Genomic DNA, 21,659 nt, shown 5'->3' on the forward strand with positions numbered 1-21,659 from the left:
ACTCTACCACTGAGCCACTACCCCAGCCCCAAGTACTTCACTTTTTTGGTGAAACTTATGAAATCTTTTAGTTGTGAAAATGCTTAATACTTGATATTGTAACAATACTGGTTGAATTATATCATTCTTATCATTTTAATACAAAGCAATACATGATTATTTTTAAAAGGGGACAGTAATCCAACAAAATTCAAAAATACATTCAATTATAAAGTAATAGCTTTGCTATTTTCAATTTTCCTTATATTCAGAATTATCCTCTAATTAAATGCCAAATATCTTTGTCCATCAACTCCTACATAAAATGTGTTCCCTGTATAACATACTGATACATATATATATATATATATATTTTTTTTTTTTCTTCTTTAGAGAAGCCCTGTGGACATCCTGGGTATACTCCATTTGGTTCTTTTCATCTTGAAGTTGGAAATAAATTTGAATATGGTGCAAAAGTTGTTTATAAATGTGATGAGGGGTATGTAGTCAATATTAAAAAGGTTTATAACTCAAATACTAAAGAGGAACTATACTATTTATATACACAAATAACTTGAAAATTAAGGTACAATATAAATTATTATATGTGATATCATACTGTCTCCTTAACATTAAGAAATTCAAGCTTAATTGCTTTGATATAGTATTATTATAAGTATATGGAAAAACAGTTTGCATGTAAGTTAGTGTTCACCCAAGGCATCTTTTCTACATTGTACTATTTGCAGGGTATTTGGGGTTATTTATATTGGAGATAATTGGACATATAATAAAATTATAAATTTATAAAATTTAGAAAAAAGCAAGTCTTTGGTTGTAAGTTTTACTTATAATTGCTATTATTTAAATTTCCATGTTATACAAATTCTTCTTATCATTCATATCAAAAATGCTACTCTTTCAGAATCATTGATTTTATGCCTTCTAACCAACCAGTCAGGGTTCCTGACTGATCTCATCATGATACCTCCTTAGTATTTATTCTTCTCTATTATTCCTCTAGGTCAAAAACTTATTTTGCAGAAAATTTTGTACATTAGAAAGCCATGATCAGATCACTGTAATTTTATACTAAACAAGAAGAATCAAGAGATTATAAATCAAATCATTATTCTCCCCTCATACATTTCTTGATTTGGAAGCAAGAAAATATAATAGTTTAAAGGTCAGGCTTCACACTAAACCCACTTTCCAAACCTTCAACTCTCAGTATCTGTGTGTATAAATAGGTCTTTACTTGTATTTTGCTCTCTTTTTAAAGTGAACACATATCATGTGCATCATGGGATTAGTGAAAGAAAGAAATAAGACCCATATTGAAGCCCTTAAAAGAGATCCTGGAATATTTCAAATGCCCAATAAGTATCAGTTCTTAATAGTTTGACCTCTTCAGAGGAAGTTTTTCAAACACACTTTCAGTTCAACTCTCAGTCATTACTACTGTGGTCTTCATATGTAACCAAGTAGGTTAAGCCAATCTGGGCCTGAACTTTTCGATTTGCTCTACCTCTGAAATATCCCTTTATTTCTAGAAAAGTCTTCCCTTTAGATTCCAACAATGACTTGGAAAGGAATCAAAATCCATAAATTTCTTTTACTTGATTTCCTCAATTGTAACAATTCATATTTACAACTTGTTGAAGAAATTAGCTACAGACTTTCCTCTGACTCTGGCTCTCTTTACCTCACCCTGTATATTAGAAAGCCATGATCAGATCACTGTAATTTTATACTAAACCACTAGGGGTAACTCTGCTATAGCCTCACTGTGAGAGTTCCTGCTCTTCTCTTATTCTCCAACAGAACTTTGTCAGTGAAATCACTGATATTTATCAGTGAAATTAAGTGTTCAGAACATCCAGCAAACAGAAGTAATTTATGTTATTTTAAAATTATTTTATTAAAATAAATTTAACTCTTAAATTTATTTTCAAGGGGATATAATTGTTTTGACCCAGTTATAGATGGGGAAGTAGATTTAAAAAAAATTTTTTTTTGGATTTGTAGATGGACAGCTTGCCTTTATTTTATTTGTTTATTTTTATGTGGTGCTGAGGATAGAACCCAGTGCCTCACAAGTGCAAGGCAAGCACTTTGCCACTGAGCTATATAGCCCCAGCCCAGTGAAGTAGATTTTTTTACCCCTTGGTTTCTGTCAACTAACCCTTTTTGATCTTTTGTCTGTAGTTATTTCCCTTCCTGAATACTAACCATTTAACTGGATATTCAATGAAGATATCCAGTTTTATAATCCTACAGGAATTATAAATTTTTTGAGAAATTTCAAAAAACCTTAATTTTTTTAATTATTATTCTGCTTCTCTGGGTTTGAGTGTTGTGAGCTACTGTTTATTGCCAATCACTATCAAATAGGCAACTTCTTTCTTTTTCCTCCCCTCCTCCCTCCAAATATTTGGACCATGGGAGGCTTTTGCAGAATGTTGCAGAATATCTGAAACATCTTTGGGAAACAAATGGATCTCTGGTGCAGGTGGAAAAAAAAATAACCAGAAAATCTGCTTTCTCTGTTAAAAGGGTACATTCTAGCTAGTAGAGAAGTTACAGGATAATCTTAATAGTCAATTATTTTGTTTCCTTTACATGAATGATACATAGAATAAATGCTTGGCTCTGTGACTAAAACTTGGTTTATGAAAATGTTTTCTTTCTTTACAGAATTAGTCACAAATAAAAGCATTTTCCTTTTTTTTTTTTTGAGGGAGAACATTTATTTTACTTGTATAATGAGCAGTACAATCCTTATTTGCAAATGAAGAAAACAAAGGCCCATGAAAATTATTTAGTGAGTCTGCAGTTCTTTCAAAGAAAAAAAAGAGAGGGGGAGAGAAAGACATTTAAACAGGAAGGAAGGAAGAAAGGAAGGAAAGAACAAATGATGGTAGGAAGGGAGAAAGGATAGTAGGGAAGGTAAAGGAAGAGAAAAAGAAGGAAGGAAACGTATAAGTTGCTAATTTTTCATAAAAAGAAGTTTATGAGAGACATTCAGAATAGCATTAAGCTAAAAACTGCATGCAAATACGTAATCTCTTGCCAGTCTGTTATTTTTGTGTTTTCAGGTATCGAATGTTAAGTGAGAATAATTTCCGTGAATGTGAAGCAGAAGGATGGACAAATGACATTCCTATATGTAAAGGTAATATAAAATTTATGTACAATCTCTCAAGATAGCTAAACTATTTAAGCTTTTTCAAAACGTTTGACATCGAAACATCCTTAAGTTTTTAATTAAATATTTTTTATTTTAATTATTTTTTTTGGTTTATAATGCAGTGCAGTTCCTTCCCTTGCTGAATACCAACCACTTAACTGGATATTCAATGTGGATATCTAGTTTTATTATCCTACAGGTTGGTGGCTTTAAGAAACTTTTTAAAAATCTGAAAAAGTTGTTCTTTCTGCATTCTGCTTGTCCAGTGCAGCAATGTATCTAGTAATTTTATCTTATTTTTTATTTTTAAATTTATTTTTGGTACCAGGGAATGAACTCAGGGGTGCTCAATCACTGAGCCACAGTTCCGTCTTTTGGGGATTTTATTAAGAGACAAGGTCTTGCAAAGTTGCTTAGGGCCTCACTAAGTTTCTGAGGCTGGCTTTGAATTTGTGATCCTACTGCCTCAGCCTACCATGTCATTGGGATTACAGATATGTACCAAACACTCCTGACAAGTCATTTTATTACTACATATTTTGTGTTTTGATATATCAAATATAGGAGTTGAGGTTATAGCTCAGTGGTAGTGTGTTTATTAGCCATGCATGAGGACCTGGGTTTTATTTCCAGTACCACAAAAATAAATAAATAGATAAATAAGAGAGAGAGAGAGAGAGAGAGAGAGAGAGAGAGAGAGAGAGAGAGAGAATATCCCTTGGGATCCTTGTTAAAACTGAGATTTGGGTTACTAAAAAAAAAAAAAAAAAAGGCCTATTGAATCAGTATCTTTGGGGTGAGAGAGAAGCACTCCTAGAATTTTCATTATAACAAGAATCCAGGGTCCTTCTACAGTAAAAAGGTTTGACTTCCATAACCTTGGATATTTGAAAATATAAAGTAAAATCAAAATAAGTACTCAAGTTATTTTGAACACTGAGGTGGAAGAGGAAGGAAATTTAAGAACAATTTTTTATTGAAATAAATATTATGAAGTTTACTTTTATATCTTGTAGAATGCTGGTTTATATTATTTGGGGCATAAATGGAAATTTTGTATTTAGTCATTCTAAACATATATTTCTTAATAATTTGAGCTACTTGTTACCATAAAAATGCAAACTACCATTCAAAGTAGTATTTGTTTGTTTACTTCCACAGAAAAGAATCAGAGATAAACAGTAATTTTAATGTTACCTAACTTTTATCTTTTGCAAACAGGTGTATCAAATGCTTCTAAAAATATTTAAGTAATTTCCTTTATTTTATATTGCTGATGATTTTACACACACATATACACACACACACACATACACATATGCACACACAATTTTATTATAAAGTTTTCAAATTCTAGTAGAAAAAATTATTTTTATTTTTCAGTTGTTACATGTTTGCCAGTGACAGAACCAGAGAATGGGAGAATTATCAGTAGTTCGATAGAACCAGATGAGGAATATTATTTTGGACAAGTCGTGCAGTTTGAGTGTAATTCAGGCTTCAAACATGAAGGACACAAAGAAATATTTTGTTTAGTAAATGGTCATTGGAGTAATGAAAAACCAAGATGTGTGGGTAAGATGTACTTAACTGCTTGCTTGATTGTTCTTAGTTTTTCTTATGAAAATATATATTTAAAAACATTGTACACAATAATGAATATAAAAATTTTTTTAAAAGCTAATGTTTATTAAGCATGTACAATATCCCTGTAGTTGATCTTAGTTTTCTGTATAAGTCATCTATTTTCTACCTACAAAACAGTTTTATGATTTATGTACTAGTATCATCTCTATAATTGAAGAAATTTTGGTGCAAAATTGTTTTAGTCAGCTTCTTGGCTGCTTGATCAAAAAACTAACAAGAACAATTTGAGGAGGAAAAGTTTATTTGAGGTCTCTCAGTTTCAGAGGTCTCGGTCCATGGATAGCCAGCTCCATTCCCTGGGGCTCAAGGGACATGATGGGGAAATAATGAAGTGATGGAAAGTGGCTCAGGACATGATGATCAGGAATGAGAGAGAGAGAGAGAGAGAGAGAGAGAGAGAGAGAGAGAGAGAGAGAGAGATTGAGACTGACTCTCCTCACACATGAGCTTTTTGGTGTTACTTCACATGTAAACCATACAAAAATCAGATCATGCCGCCTAGATTACCATAGCATAGAGATTCTAGATTTAAACCTAGGTTATTATCTGACATCAACATCCGTATTCTAACCATAAACATATTGTTGTTGGCTCTTTTTTCAGGGTGGTAGGCACCAGGGATTGAACTCAGAGGCACTCAACCATGGAGCCATATCCCTAGCCCTTTTTTTGTACTTATTTAGACACAGGGTTTGAATTGCTTAGTGTCATGGAGTTGCTTAATGTCTTGCTATTCTTGAGGCTGGCTTTGAACTTGAAATTCTGCCTCAGCCTATGCTGCTGGGATTATAGCGTGTAACACCACTCCTGGCTGTTACAGGTTAAAAGAGAATGCTCAGCCTTTCTGTGCTGATCTCCAGAAAAGTCTATTTTTAATCCTGGATGCCAAATATTTATTATTTGTTTCCACTGATGCATCATGATGGCATTATATTTTTGAATAACTCATCTTTGATAACTTATTTCTAGGAAATGATTCTCTTTCTTATTTGTGCTGAAGGTTAATTATGAACTGCTGAACATAATTGAATCCACCAAATAAATAATTTTATTTTAGAAAAATCTCTAAGTCAATTGTAAGCCATGATTTCTTCAATTTATTTTGTCATACTACAGCTGATTTGTATATCTTGATTCATCAATGATTTTGTTTTTTAAGTTAAACATTATGGCCAATTAGTTTAATGGTACCATACTTCATTTAACCTATTCTTGTTGGGAAGAAGTTTCTGTCATATTTATTACCTAAAACCTCTGATTTATTCACATTTTTTATCTATTCTAACTTACAGTAAATAAATAAATAAATAAATTTTTTAAGTATTCTAAGAGAATACTGTGATAATAATGTTAAGTTAAATACTTTAGAGGTTCATACATGGGATTTCTATGATCACAGCTAGATGTAATGACTAGCAGAACCTTCCTGGAATTGCAGATGCTTAAGGAAAGTCTTACAGGAAGAGAGAGCTGTTTTTAGGTGACCATGAAGAAGGCAAAAGCATGCCAGTCCCAGGAAGGTCAGAAGAGGAACATAGAAAGGCAGTGAGGCTTCAATAAGTGTGAAGTCCTATTGTTCCTTGTCCACTGTCCACAGGGGCCTCACATAGGATGCAGTCAGGTGATAATCAGTGATGAACTGAAGATAGGCCAGAACAAGGTATTGAGAAGCTAATGCACCATTCTTAAGAACTTAGCTTTAATGCAGACTGATTTGGGAACTGGTGAAGGATTTCAAGTGGAGGAATAAAGTGACCATTTGGAAGTTTTCGTAGTTAGCCCCAAGAAAAACAGATTAGGAAGACAGAAGAAGAGGATTTGGGAAAACAGTTATCATTGTCACTGTCTCAGGGAAAAGTGTTTGAGAGAAGTGGTGTCAAAGATGATGGGGGCAGTTTTCTGTTGTTATTGTTTGTGTGTTTGTTTTGTTGTGTTTTTGCTTTTTTTAAAATTTTTATTGTTGGTTGTTCAAAACATTACATAGTTCTTGACAAATCATATTTCACACTTTGATTCAAGTGGGCTATGAACTCCCATTTTTACCCCGTATACAGATTGCAGCATCACATTGGTTACACATTCTCTGTTTTACATATTGCTATACTAGTGTCTGTTGTATTCTGCTGCCTTTCCTATCCTCTACTATCCCCCATCCCCTCCCCTCCCATCTTCTCTCTCTACCCCGTCTACTGTAATTCATTTCTCCCCCTTGTTTTTTTTTTTCGCCTTTCCCCTCACTTCCTCTTGTATGTAATTTTGTATAACCCTGAGGGTCTCCTTCCATTTCCATGCAATTTCCCTTCTCTCTCCCTTTCACTCCCACCTCTCACACCTGTTTAATGTTAATCTTCTTCTCATGCTCTTCTGTTACTCTCCTTATATCAAAGAAGACATTTGGCATTTGTTTTTTAGGGATTGGCTAGCTTCACTTAGCATAGTCTGTTCTAATGCCATCCATTTCCCTGCAAATTCTATGATTTTGTAATTTTTTAATGCAGAGTAATACTCCATTGTGTATAACTGCCACATTTTTTTTTTTTTTATCCATTCGTCTATTGAAGGGCATCTAGGTTGGTTCCACAGTGTTTTTGCTTTTGACAGAAAACCTGGATAGGGGATGGGGATGTGGCTCAAGCGGTAGTGCGCTCACCTGGCATGCGTGCGGCCCAGGTTCGATCCTCAACACCACATACAAACAATGATGTTGTGTTCGCCAATAACTAAAAAATAAATATTAAAAGATTCTCTCTCTCTCTCTCTCTCTCTCTCTCTCTCTCTCTCCATCACTCTCTCTTTAAAAACGAAAAAAGAAAAAGAAAACCTGTATAGACAGTGTAGACACAACAGCAGAATCTCAGTTACTTCCAAAGATGTAATGAAAAATGAGTTGAATAAATTTCCTTGAGAAAGTTTTATGTTGAATAAGTACTCTAATCAATAACAAGAAAATGTTTTATTTTTACAGATCACTTGGAAAAAATATTTATCACAGTAAATCTATATTCAATATCACATATACATTTGATGAGTATTACTATAAATCACTGCCAAAGGACTAATTTACCCTTAAACTAAAGTTGAAACATAATTTTACTCAGAAATTTAGCTTCTGGCAAAAATGAAGAGCAACAGATGATAACAACTGATATTAAGAATAACAGATAAAACAGACAGTCAAGCTAAAAGAGAACTTTTGTTTGGTTGGCTGATTTACCTAATGGAAACAAAATTTCTATTTTTATATAAACACAACTTGGTCATAGTCCTTTAGTTCATAATTAAACATTTTAGAATTTAATCCCTTGCATTTAGAAATTTCCTGCACATCGCCAGAAATTAGAAATGGCTATTCTGTATCTCCTAAGAAAATTTATAAGGAGAATGAAATATTTCAATATAAATGCAATCAAGGTTTTGAAAACAGTGAAAGAGGCAATGCTACATGCACTAGTTCAGGATGGAGTCCAACTCCCTCATGTGAAGGTATGGTTATTTTTATTTTCTGTCTCTTTTGTTAAAAATTTTTATCAGGTCTGCTGTGGTGGTGCACGTCTGTAATCCCAGGGCTTAGGAGGCTGAGGCAGGTGCATCACAAATTCAAAGCCAGCCTCAGTGAAAGCAAAGTACTAAGGAACTCAGTGAGACCCTGTATCTCAATAAAATACAAAAGGGGGCTGGGAGTGTGGCTCAGTGGTCAAGTGCCCTTGAGTTCATTCCTTGGTACCCTTCACCAAAAGAATTTTATTGGTTATTTATTTATTTATTTGTTATTTATTTTTGTGGTATGTGGGATTGGGCCCAGGACCTTCTGTATACTAAGCAAGGATTCTACCATTCACTGAACTACAGCCCAACCCCAATTATTTTAATTAATATAATAATTTTATGTAAGCAATCTATTTTTCTCAAAACAGAGTATTAAATTTGTAATAATTAAGTGTGCAAAGTCCTTTTGACACTAATTTGTATGATATTCTCTAAAGATAAAAATAAATAGAACCAGAAGCTTAAATATACTATTAAGTAGCTAGTTCATGGTGATAAAACATTCCAGGAGCAGAGTCAGGACTGTCATAGGCTTTCCAATTTCAATAATCTGCAATTCTCAAATACATAGATTGCTCTTCTAAAGCCTAGAATTTGGCTCTAAAGAGTATATTATATTAATATCAGATGAGGTAAATCTCTATTGGAAATGGAATTAAAGGGATCCAAAAAGTGGAGGTTTTCATGAGCAATGGGTCTAATTTGGAACAACAGTGATGATGATGCTGAAAAAGAAATCCTAACTCCCAGCTTCTTCATGGAAGGATGTCATGCAGAGAGGCAGAGCGCTTTTCCCCACAAGAAGTATATCTGAATGTTGTGTTCTGTTTTGCCTACCTTCTTTTAAAGGGATGTCTTCCAACTATCATGACTTAGAAGAGAGAATATAGATGATTGAAGAGTTTAAGAAATCATAACCATAAAAAGAATAGCAAGAAGACATAGCTATATTGTAGTAATTCTTGTCCTCAGATATTTGCAAAGCATCTAAAAAGAACTGTTGTATTGGAGCACAACAAAGTCAATTTGTTTATGTATTGGGTATGATTACTTTTATATTACATTGCCAGACCTAAGTAGTTGCAAAAGAGACCCTTTACAAAAAAAGGCTTTCCAAAAAATAGATTGCAGTATATCAATATCTTAACAAACTACACTTTGTTTCTGGTTTGTGCTCACTTCTAACACAGTTCAGAATGGTCCCTGCACAGTATTTCACTGAAAAATCATTGCAGATTTTATGCATTTTTTTGCCAAAAAGTGAAGTGCTACTAAATGTTTCACATATGAAACTTTTTTTTTTAATTGTGCAGGTATTACTTGACATTCTTCATTACTAAACTGTCTTGGTGCAAGATTAGAATGCATGGAATACTCATGAACATATGTTAATGCAGTGGTATGGTAGGGACTTTCTCAGAACAAAGGAAAGGTAACATGGCACCATCAAAATCACCATGCATATTCCACAACTCTATTGTAACACTGTTGCAAATCTATAGTATAGAAATATAACGCCCAATTAGAATGTATATTACCTTATATGGGAGACAAAGAGATAGCAAATAAAGAGAAGCTAACAAGATGTATATACGGCAACACCTCCTGCTTTGGGGCCTCAGCCTTTGGATACAAATCTGCTGGACCAGTGCCAACACTAATATACTCTGCTTTCTGTAGAATGCCCTCATTTCTTGTCTCTCTGTGGAAGAATCCTGTAACAGTGGCAATGATAATGCAGTGAAACATAGTAAACTAGTTCTAAGAATCTGGTGGAAAAGGCATCATCTTTCCAATGTTCTTCTTAAGTTATTGCAGATGTGGGAGTGAGAACATGAAAATTCACACAATGTCTTTTAAAAATCCCTTCTGTTTTAATTTTCATTACATTGAACTATCTAAGTCACATGGCCACATTTAATTCAAAGAAGGGATGTGATATTCTACCAGTTGTGTGGAAAGAAGAGTCTATGTATATTTGTAAACAATCCTTATGAGAGCAACAGTGCCCAAAGAAATAGAAGAAAGTGGAAGAAATATTTGAAGTTATAAATGATGAAGTCATTGCCAGACATGGAGTATAATGAAGTATATGATAGCTTTGGACAAAGAGGGATTTGGAGTTCAGGAGAAACAAATATATTGGTGAAAACCACAGTAAGTTAAACAGGAATGATACATGAGGATATATATATATATATATATATATATATATATATATATATATATATATAGTGATATGTGAGGATATGTTTATTTTAATGTCATTTGATGCTCCTCTACGGACAAATAAATATCACCTATAGTCTTACTTTGATATACTTAATTTTAATGAGTACTGATTTCCACACTATTCACACATCCTATTTTTTTCCCAGAAATAATGTGTAATCCTCCTTATATTCCAAATGGTGTTTACTCACCTGAAAGGATTAAGCACAGAACTGAGGATGAAATCAGATATGAATGTAAAAGTGGTTTTTATCCTGCAACCAGGGGAAATACTGCAAAATGTACAAGTAGTGGCTGGATACCTCCTCCAAGATGTAGCTGTAAGTTTCATTTATATCTTTTCCTATTTTGTAATTCTGAATTGATTTTTTTTCTCCTAAACACACACACACACACACACACACACACACACACACACAGTAACAAGACCAAATAGTTGTCTATGTTTATGTACATGATATGTACCTAAAGTGAGCCTTTAAAAGCATTCTTTATTTTTCTTAGTATGAAAATCACTAAGAAAATCACTAAGTAAACTAAAAACAGTTTCTTGCAACTGAAAAAATATATGTATGTGTATAAGTGTATTTCTCTAATTAATAAAATTCTTCCAATACGTGAATAAAACATTGGGTGAAAATACTACCTTCTAACAGATAATATGTTAGTTATTTGTTTCATTAAAACAAATATCCCCCCAAACATATTTAATACCAAACATTTGTTGTCTGACAGTGTCTGTGGGTGAGGAATTGGGGAATGACTTCCCTGGGTAGTTCTGAGTCAGTTTCTTCTTGTGGTGCAGTCAGTACATTGGAGTAATAGACTGTTCTGCAGGATCAGTTTCCCACATGGTCCACTCACAGATTTTGGCAGGAGGCCTCAGCTCCTGACCACATGGGCCTCTCTTAGGTTACCTGAATGACAGCTAACTTTCTCTAGAGCTACTGATCTGAGTGAGTAGAGGCCTGAATACCACTTAGAATCTACTCATACACTCTTGCTACCACCACATCTATTCTTCAGAAATGAGACACTAAGTCCAACATGCCCCCAAAAGGAGAAAAATAAAGCTCCCCTATTGTGAGAGAGGAGTGCTGAGGACTTATGTAGTTTTCTACAAATCTTACATGTGGCAAAATTCCATTCTGGTCAACACTATTTTATTTATGGAATGCTTTCTTGGCCCTCTTCAAGTTTTAGTTTATCTCCATAGTCATATTCCTTTTCTTTCTGTCTAGCAGTACATTTTAAAGGTGTATCACACTTAAACAAAAATGTGATGACACAAATGATTGGCCAATGAGTTCAATGTTAGTTCTAGGCAAAATTCCAGTCACTAACAGAGAAAGCTTTTATAACTGTGAAACAAATTTCAATGTGCGTAAGAACTATAAGGTCAATGTTCAGTGATTTTATAGTTGACTTTGACAATATGGATTTGCTCAAATATATCTGAACCTGCCTTCCACAGGTTCTTATGGATAAGACAATGAAATTGATGAGTTAGGTGGTTTATCTCTTTGCAATTTCATTAAATAATTTTATCTGATAACCGACCAAAAGAACTTTCTTTTCAGAACAACTCCATTACTCATTGGTGACATCAAATTATTCAGTGGCTCAGGGAAAATGTAGCATAAATTCACAACTTGAATGACACAAAGGATGATGTTAGTGAATCTACACTAGGCATATCATTCAAAGAAAATCCTACATGTCAAATTGAATCAAATAGAATAAACTTCTGCAATGGTAACTATAAAATCCTGGGCTTGAGTCAAAGAAATAAACTTCCCTTGGACAGATGGATTAGCAACAGTTATGAAAATTAGTGAATATTCAATTTTAAGATCAGTTTGACTCAACACTATAGCTGGTAATGAGACTATGAGCTACATTTAGTGAAAGTATAAGCAGGTGGATTCTCTAAGTAGTAGAATGAGGCTTTTGTGAGAACCACCCATCTCTGCTGATCAGTCCCTAGTGGAATATTCAATTTGCTTCAAGGAATACCCTTTTAATGAGGTTTAGATGTGCACACATGAGTGTGAAGAATATAGCCAAGTGCCTCTGGCCTATCATAATAATTATACCTGTCAATTCTCTGCTTTTTGTGTATTTTGCAAAGAGTGAACTAATTTTTTTTATTGATGTTCCATGAAATAGCATAAGGAGATGAATAAACACATTTGTTCTGCAACCACCAGGTTCAAATCTCTGATATACAAGTGGGAAATTTAATTGATTAATCTTAAAATCTCACTTCTTGCAACTCAAAAGACTCAAGCATGTCCAAGGCACAGTTCTTGTTGAATAACACAAGTTTGGACAGATCATGATGTAATTTCTAAAACCCATGGGTTAATATAGAATATTCAAAATCTTTAAAAAAGCATTACAGGGGGAAAAGTGAATGTTACATAAAAGGAACAAGACTAAATGCTAAAAAGCATTTTAATTTCAACACTGGAAGCTTCATAAAAGTGAGGAAGCATTTGTCAATGATAAGAGATATGAACTGTAGACCAAGAAAGTATACTTAGAAGAAATCATTTTCTCACGTTTGTTAAAAAAAAAAAAAGACGTTTAGGTTGAGCAAGAATTCAAAATATATAATCCAAAATTCAAATAATATATCCATAGTAACACTGAAAATAAATAGTCTCAACTCACTCATTAAAAGACATAGACTAGATGAATGGATCCAAAAACAAGATCCAACCAAATTCTGTTTGCAGGAGACTCATTTCATAGGTAAAGACACTTGCAGACTGAAGGCAGAAGGATTGAAAAAAAATTTCTTCATGCAAATGGACTCTCAAAAAAAAGCTGGAGTAGTCATTCTTCATATCTGACAAAGCATATTTCAAGCAAGAGTAAATCAGAAGAGAAAAAGAGAGCCATTGCATCCTAGGAAAGGAAACAATCCAACAAGAAGAAATAATGATAATTAATATATATATCCCAAATATCATCAGTTTACATTTAAAAATTCTTCTTAAGAGGCTGTGGCTATAGCTAGCAGTAGTACTATGGCTGTAGCTAGCAGTAGCACACTTGCCTGGCATGTGTGAGGTACTGAGTTCGATTCTCAACACCTCATATAAATAAATAAAATAAAGGTTTATCACAACTAACATTAAATCCCAGATATATCCCAATACAGTAATACTGGAAGATTTCAATACATCCTTATCACTAATAGGTCATCAAAACATAAAATAAAAATAAGGATATATCCAAACTGTATGTATTCAAACCCAATTTATCTTTTTCTCAGAAGTTCATGGAACCTTCTCCAAAACAGACCATGTTCCAGGTCAAAATGTAAGTCTAAGCAAATACAAAAAGAAAATTGATATAATCCCATGTATCCTATTAGAACGTACTGAAATGAAACTAGAAATCAAAAGCAAGAAAAATAACAGAAACCACACAAACATGTGGAAATTAAACAATATCCTTTAAATAAAGAATGGATCAAAGAATAATTGAGGGAAGAAATAAAAAATATTTAGAAACAAATGAAACCAAAGATATATTAAATCTCTGAGATAGTATGAAAGCAGTGCTCAGAGTAAAATTTATTTCATTGAGTATCTACATTAAAAATATATAGAGAGCCCAAATAAATAAGCTTATGTAGTACTTCAAGGCCTTAATTACAAAATCAGCAGAAGATTGGAAATAATAAATATCAGAGCCAAAATTAGAAGAAAACATAAGATCAACATTCCATCATCTTGGTGCAGGCACTGACTTTCCAAACGTAACCCCTAAAGCTCACAAAATAAAACTAAGAATCAGAAGGTGGGATACCCTTAAATTAAAACAGAATCTGCCCAGAAAAGAAAATGATTAGTAGAATTGAAGAGAGAGCCTCTGGAATGGGAGAAAATATTTGTCAGTTACTCCTCTGACAAGGGACTAATATCCAGAATATATAAAGAACTAAAAAATGTGGTACACACATACAAAAGAATTAACTCAGCCATAAGAGTGAAATTATGACATTTGCTGATGAATGGAAGGAAATGGAGAAAAATCATGCTAAATGAAATAAACCAGACTTAGAAACTCAGATTGAAAGTTTTCTCTCATATAAGGAAGTTTTAGTAAATTTAGGGAAAGAAGGCAGTGGGGGTGGGATCAGATATCATAAAAATATAGGGAAGATCAGTGGCAGTAGCTATTGGAGAATGAGAGGGAAGAAGGAAGAGAAAGAGGAAGATAAATGGCATGAATTTAACCAAATCATGTCATATTCATATATAAACATCCCAAAGGAAATTTCCCTTTTGCATGTGTAGAAGAAAGAAATTTTAATAGAGAAGGGAGGAAATGAGTGGATGGGGCTTAAAATAAAATTCCTTGCATTCAATTCAATTCAATTCAATTGTGTCAAAATGAAACCAATATTTATGATGTTCTAATACAAAAGATGAGCAAAAATTCAAGATTTATATTGCAAATTAACATTTTTAAGAGTAGAAACTTCTTGAAAATGGTCTGTAATCAAACATAAAGGAAAGTGGAAAAATTAATTAGAAGTTGTAGAATATTTATTTTATTTATGTATACATGAAGGCGATGGGGGATTCTTTATAACATATCATGCAAGATTTCTTGAAATAAAATCATATTACATGGAAAAAATTAATACTATTTGGGTAGTAAAAGGACTAGGTTTTCTCTAAACAATATCATGAAAGAGTACTTTTTCAAGAAAATAAAAATAAACCTGACAAAATAAATAACAGCACTTAAATTTGTGTTAAATTATTTAATATATAAGAATAAGTTACTAAAATATAATTGTATTATACCTCATTGAAAAATATTTTAGCACATTAAAAACATCCCACTTCCCAACTGAAATTAGAAGAAAACTATTGTTTATTATAATCTTATTTATTTTGGTATTAACAGATATTTCTAGTTGATTTCTCTGGTGACTGAAAAGATATAATTTGACTTCACTAGCAAAGACCTCACAGAGCATAATCATCTGATTTCTGTGACTTTTCTTGTCCTGGAAACCTTGTAATTATGTTAATAATAAGACATAATTCATTACTTAAATGGTTTATTTCTGATATGTTGCTCAATGAAATAAAATATTATTTATCCTATTTTTTTATCACAAGTGAAACCTTGTGATTTTCCAGAAATAAAACATGGACGTCTGTATTATGAAGAAAGATATAGACCATACTTTCCTGTACCTATAGGAAAACGATATGCCTATGAATGTGATGAAAATTTTCTGCCTCCTTCAAAATCATACTGGGGTTACATTCATTGCACAAAAGAAGGGTGGCTGCCAGAAGTGCCATGCATCAGTAAGTAAATGTCTTTACAATGATACATGTATCTTTCAATGAGGGAAGAAAGAAGTACATAAGTATTTACAGTTAAGTCTTGCATGACAAATTAGGGCCAAGGGAAGAATTGTGTGCACAAAAAGACCCAATTAGTTTTTGTCTTTTATATGAAACTCTTCATAAAAATCACATGCAAACCAAAGATACAAGAAAACCTGTATCATTTATACATGTTTTAGTTACAAAACTAAAGATGAATTCAATGTTATTGATTTTTATTTTTTAGCAAACATTTGGTATAGTAGCTTTGTGTATTTCTTAATTGCACATTTTTGGATGCTTATGCATTCTCTATATATTATAAAGGTAATTTTTAGTCCAATATTTTGTTCAAATTAATGTTTTCACTTTTTATCACTTTATGCTCCTTAGGACAATGCATTTTCAATTATGTGGAAAATGGATATTACCCACGTGAAACAAGACATTCACTACATGAATCTGTTAAAGTTGACTGTTATCCTGGCCATAGTCTTTCAAATGGTCAAAACACAGCTACATGTACAGAGAATGGCTGGTCCCCTCCTCTCAAATGCATTCAGATTAGTAAGTAAAATGCTTTGATACCTATCCTCATGATTTTTTAAAGACCCATCTACATTAAACTGGGGCAAAATATTTATAACAATTTGTCTTCATGTTTCAAGTGTGTAAAAGTGGAAATCAAAATTTATTAATAAGTATGTAGCACAATAAGTGCAAGTTAGTAAACAATATTCAAGAATATAGTAAAGAATTTGAATACAGGGGCTGGAGCTGGAGCTCAGTGGTGGAACACCTGCCTTGCATGTGTGAAGCCCTGGGTTCAATGCTAAGCACCATATAAAGAATAATAAATTTAAAGGTATTGTGTCCATCTAAAACTAAAAAAAAAATTTTAAAAGGAATTTGAATACAACATTTTTTGGTTTAATTAAGTCATATGCATGCATATACATTGAAATTAATCATTTGACTCAAAATTATTATAAAATTATGTTATAAATAAAAAATAAATACAATAAGAGTAAAAGATGTCAGTCAAGAAGTGATGGGACATTTTTGCAGTCCTGCCCTTTGTCTCTGAGTATTTCTGGGACATGTAACAGAAATGGGTCTCTGGGACATTGTGCGTATTTTGTTTTAGGTTTTCTGTAGTGCTTGTACTAATATACATTCTGGTCAGTGCTGCATTCTTGTTCTATGTTCTTGATAATGATTAAGTGATGTTGTATCTTAATATTTACTAGATAAATGGCAATAAGGTGGTAAAACACTGAAGTCTTGATATGTGCTTCTTCTATTAATAATTGGGTTTAGCATACATTGTTATGGGCTAATGGGTAGTTCATTTTTTAATCTGTAAAATGCAGATTGATGGTTTTTTTAGATTATCTTTTTGGAAGCTTTGATGTTTGTTGGATTCTTAGTAACATTTTTCTTTCAATTATATGTATTACATATGTGTTCTTAATTTATGTGGCTTTTATTTTTCTTTAATGTTTACTATGAATAGTATTGTTCCTTTCACTATAAAATTATCAGTGAATTTTATTGCATATTCGATTGTGTCAAAATGAAACCAATATTTATAATGTTCTAATACAAAAGATGAGCAAAAATTAAAAATGTATAATGCAAATTAACATTTTTAAGTGTAGAAACTTCTTGAAAATGGTCTGTAATCAAACATAAAGGAAAGTGGAAAAATTAATTAGAAGTTGTAGAATTCTTCAGAAAGTAGACATACTTTTTATTCTAAAAGTTATATTTTGTCTTCATATTATTAATTAATTTTCAGGTGCTTTTGATGCATGATAATGACATTATTTCCTTTTAAAAACAATATGGGAAAATTCAACATTTCCCCAGGAATCCTATATTGTACCTTTTCATATATCATAAAAATGGATACTATTTATACTGTGTATTCTATTTGGCAATATTAGCAAATAATGTTTTAGTAATCTTCTACCTTAATCACTGTAGATTCATAATAAGTATCGCTATCTAATCATGACTTTTCATCCCAATCTTTTTTGTATCAGTTTCTTTGGGAGATGACACTTTGATCTTCTGAAAACTTTTAAATTTAGCTTACCATGTTACTTTAATTACCCTGTTTAGATTTTGTTTGCAGTTCTCTTGAGTCTGCAGAATAATTTACAAAGAATTCACAGCTTAATGATTTTGACCTTTCTCTTTTAGAAATGAAGTATATTTCTATGTATGTATTTCTACATATATATTGTATATTTCATATCTAGGCCTTTTAATACACATTTTTGTTCATGAGAAGCTTTGAGCTTTTCTGAACTTTATTCTTTGTAGGTAACAGGTCTCTCCATTACTTGTTTAAGCTCTAAGAATGTTCTTTTATCTTTGGCAATTTTAAGTTTTACAAGATTTATATTATTAATTTGCTTAAAATTTGTATTGAGCTTTTGTTTGATGGTTTTTAACTTTCTCTTCAGAACTATTTTTTGCTTATATTCTTATTTTTCCTGTATTTTCTTCTATCCAAAGTGTTTGTTATTTGGGTCAATCAGCTTTGTACATATAACTTTTATTTCTATGTCTTTTCACTTTTTATGTTTTATGTAGACAGATTGCTTTGACTTTTTTCTTTCAGTAACTTAATTATATTTAAAAATGTTTAAAAACTGCATATTTAATTTCTAAGGGCTGATTTAAAAATTATATTAGTATGTATTTATAAATAGACTAATGGGCTTTGTTGTGACATATTCATACCTGCACATGATAGTTTAATCAGTTTCATTCCCCACTACCTCCTCTGGCCCTTCTTCCTCCCTTGCCTGGTCACTTTCTCACTTTTCAATTTCTAAGGATTCACTTTTTAAAAAGATAAACTTTATTTAGGTATGAAGTATATACAAAGAAATTCACATGCTTTTATTGTGAAGGTGAAAGACTTTGATAAATTATATAAGTATAAACATAATGAAGTTTGAGATAGTTTTAAAATTATGAGAAAGTTCTCTGGTTCTTTATCCACTGAGTCTACCCTCAATTCCATCAACATGGGTAATCAATGTTATTTCTGTCACTACAGATTAGTTTGCCTTTTGACAAGTTTGTTATCAATAGATTTACACAGCATATTCATTTATATTTGGCTTTATTTTTCAGCAAAATATAATTTTTTCTGTTGTTTCTTGCATTAACAACTATTTTTTTCATTATGAAGTCACATAACAGTATACAAATCGATGAGTATTTGGTTTTCTATTCCACTACTAATGAACATTTGGGTTATTTTCATGTTTTGGTAATTATGATTGCACTCTTTATGAACATTTGAACAAATGTTTGAACAAAGTCTTTGTATAGACATATTTTTACTCTTTATCTAGGATAGATTTCTAAAAGTGAAATTGCTGAGTCATATGATATGTACATGACTAAATCTATAAGAATCTGCCATATTGATTTTCAGGATTATTGGAATATTTTATACATTCAATTGGCCACATATAAGAGTTCCAATTGACTTGCATCTTCACTGACAAATAGGATGGCTAGTTTTAAAATTTTAGCCACATTGGCATATATGTAGTGGTATGTCATTGTGCTCTCATTTTATTTTCCTGGTTGACTCTTTATGGTGAGCTCTATTATATCTGCTTAGACATTATATCTGCTGGGACATTGTTACACTTTTTTTTTGTAAATTTCAATGTTTTCCCATTTAAATTGTGTAGATTGTCTTATCATTCCGTTGTGATAGTCCTTCATATAGTTAGGATACAATTCCATTATCAGATATAGGTTTATACATATTTTCTCACATTTTGTGATTTTCTTCTGCAGTTCTAAGAGATTGTTTCCAGTAATATATATTCTAACTTTTGATGAAATCCAAATTAATAATTTTTGTGAGTGATTTTTTGATCTATATAGATCATTTTTGCCAATGCTAAATTTGCTCAAAAATTGTCATATTTTTCCAGTAATATTTCTATGTCTCATATTCATATGTTTATTGACATACTGTTATGATTTTTATGAAATCGAATTTATTTTTATATGGATTTCATTCTTAAAACAATAAAAATTTTAGAACTTGTGTTTTAATTGAATATGCATTTATTCATTGGTACCAAAGATACCCATATATCCCAAATATCCATTTTCCCCTTCTTATAACAGAATCTGCATACATTGTCTGGGCACATGAACATCTAGAATAAAGGCTCCTTCTAATTTAGGTATATCTACATAAATAAGTTTTGAACAATACAATATAAGGGAGAGTGGTATTTGTGTTTTTTTGATCAATGAGAGACTTGCACATTTGTCAAGAAATTGTTAAATGTAGGTTTTTGTGGTTTTTTAAAATACATATTTTTTTATTTGTATTTGGACATGATACCTTTATTTTATGTATTTATACGTGATGCTGAGGATTGAACCCAGGGCCTTGATCATGCTAGACAAGCGCTCTACTGCTGAACCACAACCCCAGCCCAGTTTTTTTTATAGGCTTTTTATTCCTTTATTTTTAAATTGATGTATGTATTTATTTCTTATATTAATATACTCTGTCTTGTTTACTGATGTATGAGTCCTCCACCTTTGTTCTTAAGTGTAGTAGAAATAATAATGGCCTCCTTAAAGGTGTCTATGTTCTCATTCTTGGAATCTGAAATGATAAAATGGACTTTAGAGATGCTACTTTCAAAACCTTGAAATATGGAGAGTATTCTGGATCATGTGGGTGAAATCAAGATAATGTGTGGAAAGAAAGAGAGAAGGAGGGAGAGAAAGAGAAGGAGTTATATTACTGTGGTAAAGGACCAGATAGAAGTTCAATTGTTTCTGAGTTTGAAAACGGAGGAAGGGGACATAAGCCAAACAAAGGGGAAAGCCTCTGGAAATGGAAATGACAAGAAAATTGATTCTTCCCTCAACCTTCCAGAAAGGGATGCACCTCTTACAACATCTCAATTTTACCTCAGTTATACATGACATATTTTTGATATTTGGAATTTTAAGATAAAAACTTAGTGTTGTTTGAATTTATAAGATAATAGAAGTCTTTTTACAGAAGCAATAAAATACAAATACATTATTTTAAAAAATAATTTTGCCTTGTCTAGCTGTTTTCCATTTTATTTTACTTTTGATATCACCTTGTTGATTTCTATAAAAATTATGCTGGGGTTTGATTGAGAGTAAGTGTGATATGTATGTAATTGTGAGATTCATATTATAAAAATATTAATTCTTCCCTTTCATGAACATGGTAGGTCTATTTACTTAGGTCTTCTTTAATCTGTTTAGTAATGCTTTTTAACTTTTAAAATGTGGGTTATGTACATATATTGTTAAATCTTTTCTTAGGTAGCAGGAGATTTTTTAAAATAATATTACATATTATATTTATTTTTCCATTTTTATTAAATCACATAGGATTCTAATGTTTTTCTTGTATATTAGGATCTTATTAAATTTACCATTGGTTTTGAAGTATATATCCCTCTGATTACATTCTTAAAGCTTGTTTGTGTAACTAATTATACTATAAATCTATATATTCTTACATAATTTAGATATGCTTATAAAGGGTGCCTCCAGGGTAGTTTTGAACATTAAATAGAAAATTATTAATCACTACATACTGTATCTCATGCTTATCTTGGTCAAGGTTTAACACTGGAATTCCTAACATCTTT

At 31.9% G+C, this 21,659-nt stretch overlaps 1 protein-coding gene across 1 annotated transcript in view; it reads left to right on the plus strand.

The window, feature by feature from the left end:
• The window catches only part of LOC101966045 (complement factor H-like), a 42,323-nt gene that overhangs the window by 15,758 nt on the left and 4,906 nt on the right, over positions 1-21,659 (plus strand). Inside the window, exons 3-9 of the mRNA XM_078022522.1 lie at positions 373-478; positions 3,078-3,154; positions 4,553-4,744; positions 8,129-8,299; positions 10,741-10,914; positions 15,745-15,939; positions 16,354-16,527. Of these exons, the coding sequence (XP_077878648.1) occupies positions 373-478; positions 3,078-3,154; positions 4,553-4,744; positions 8,129-8,299; positions 10,741-10,914; positions 15,745-15,939; positions 16,354-16,527 (1,089 nt within the window). The remainder of the gene's footprint in view (positions 1-372; positions 479-3,077; positions 3,155-4,552; positions 4,745-8,128; positions 8,300-10,740; positions 10,915-15,744; positions 15,940-16,353; positions 16,528-21,659) is intronic.

The sequence above is a fragment of the Ictidomys tridecemlineatus genome, chromosome 10 (assembly GCF_052094955.1).
Source record: "Ictidomys tridecemlineatus isolate mIctTri1 chromosome 10, mIctTri1.hap1, whole genome shotgun sequence".
NCBI lineage: Eukaryota > Metazoa > Chordata > Mammalia > Rodentia > Sciuridae > Ictidomys > Ictidomys tridecemlineatus.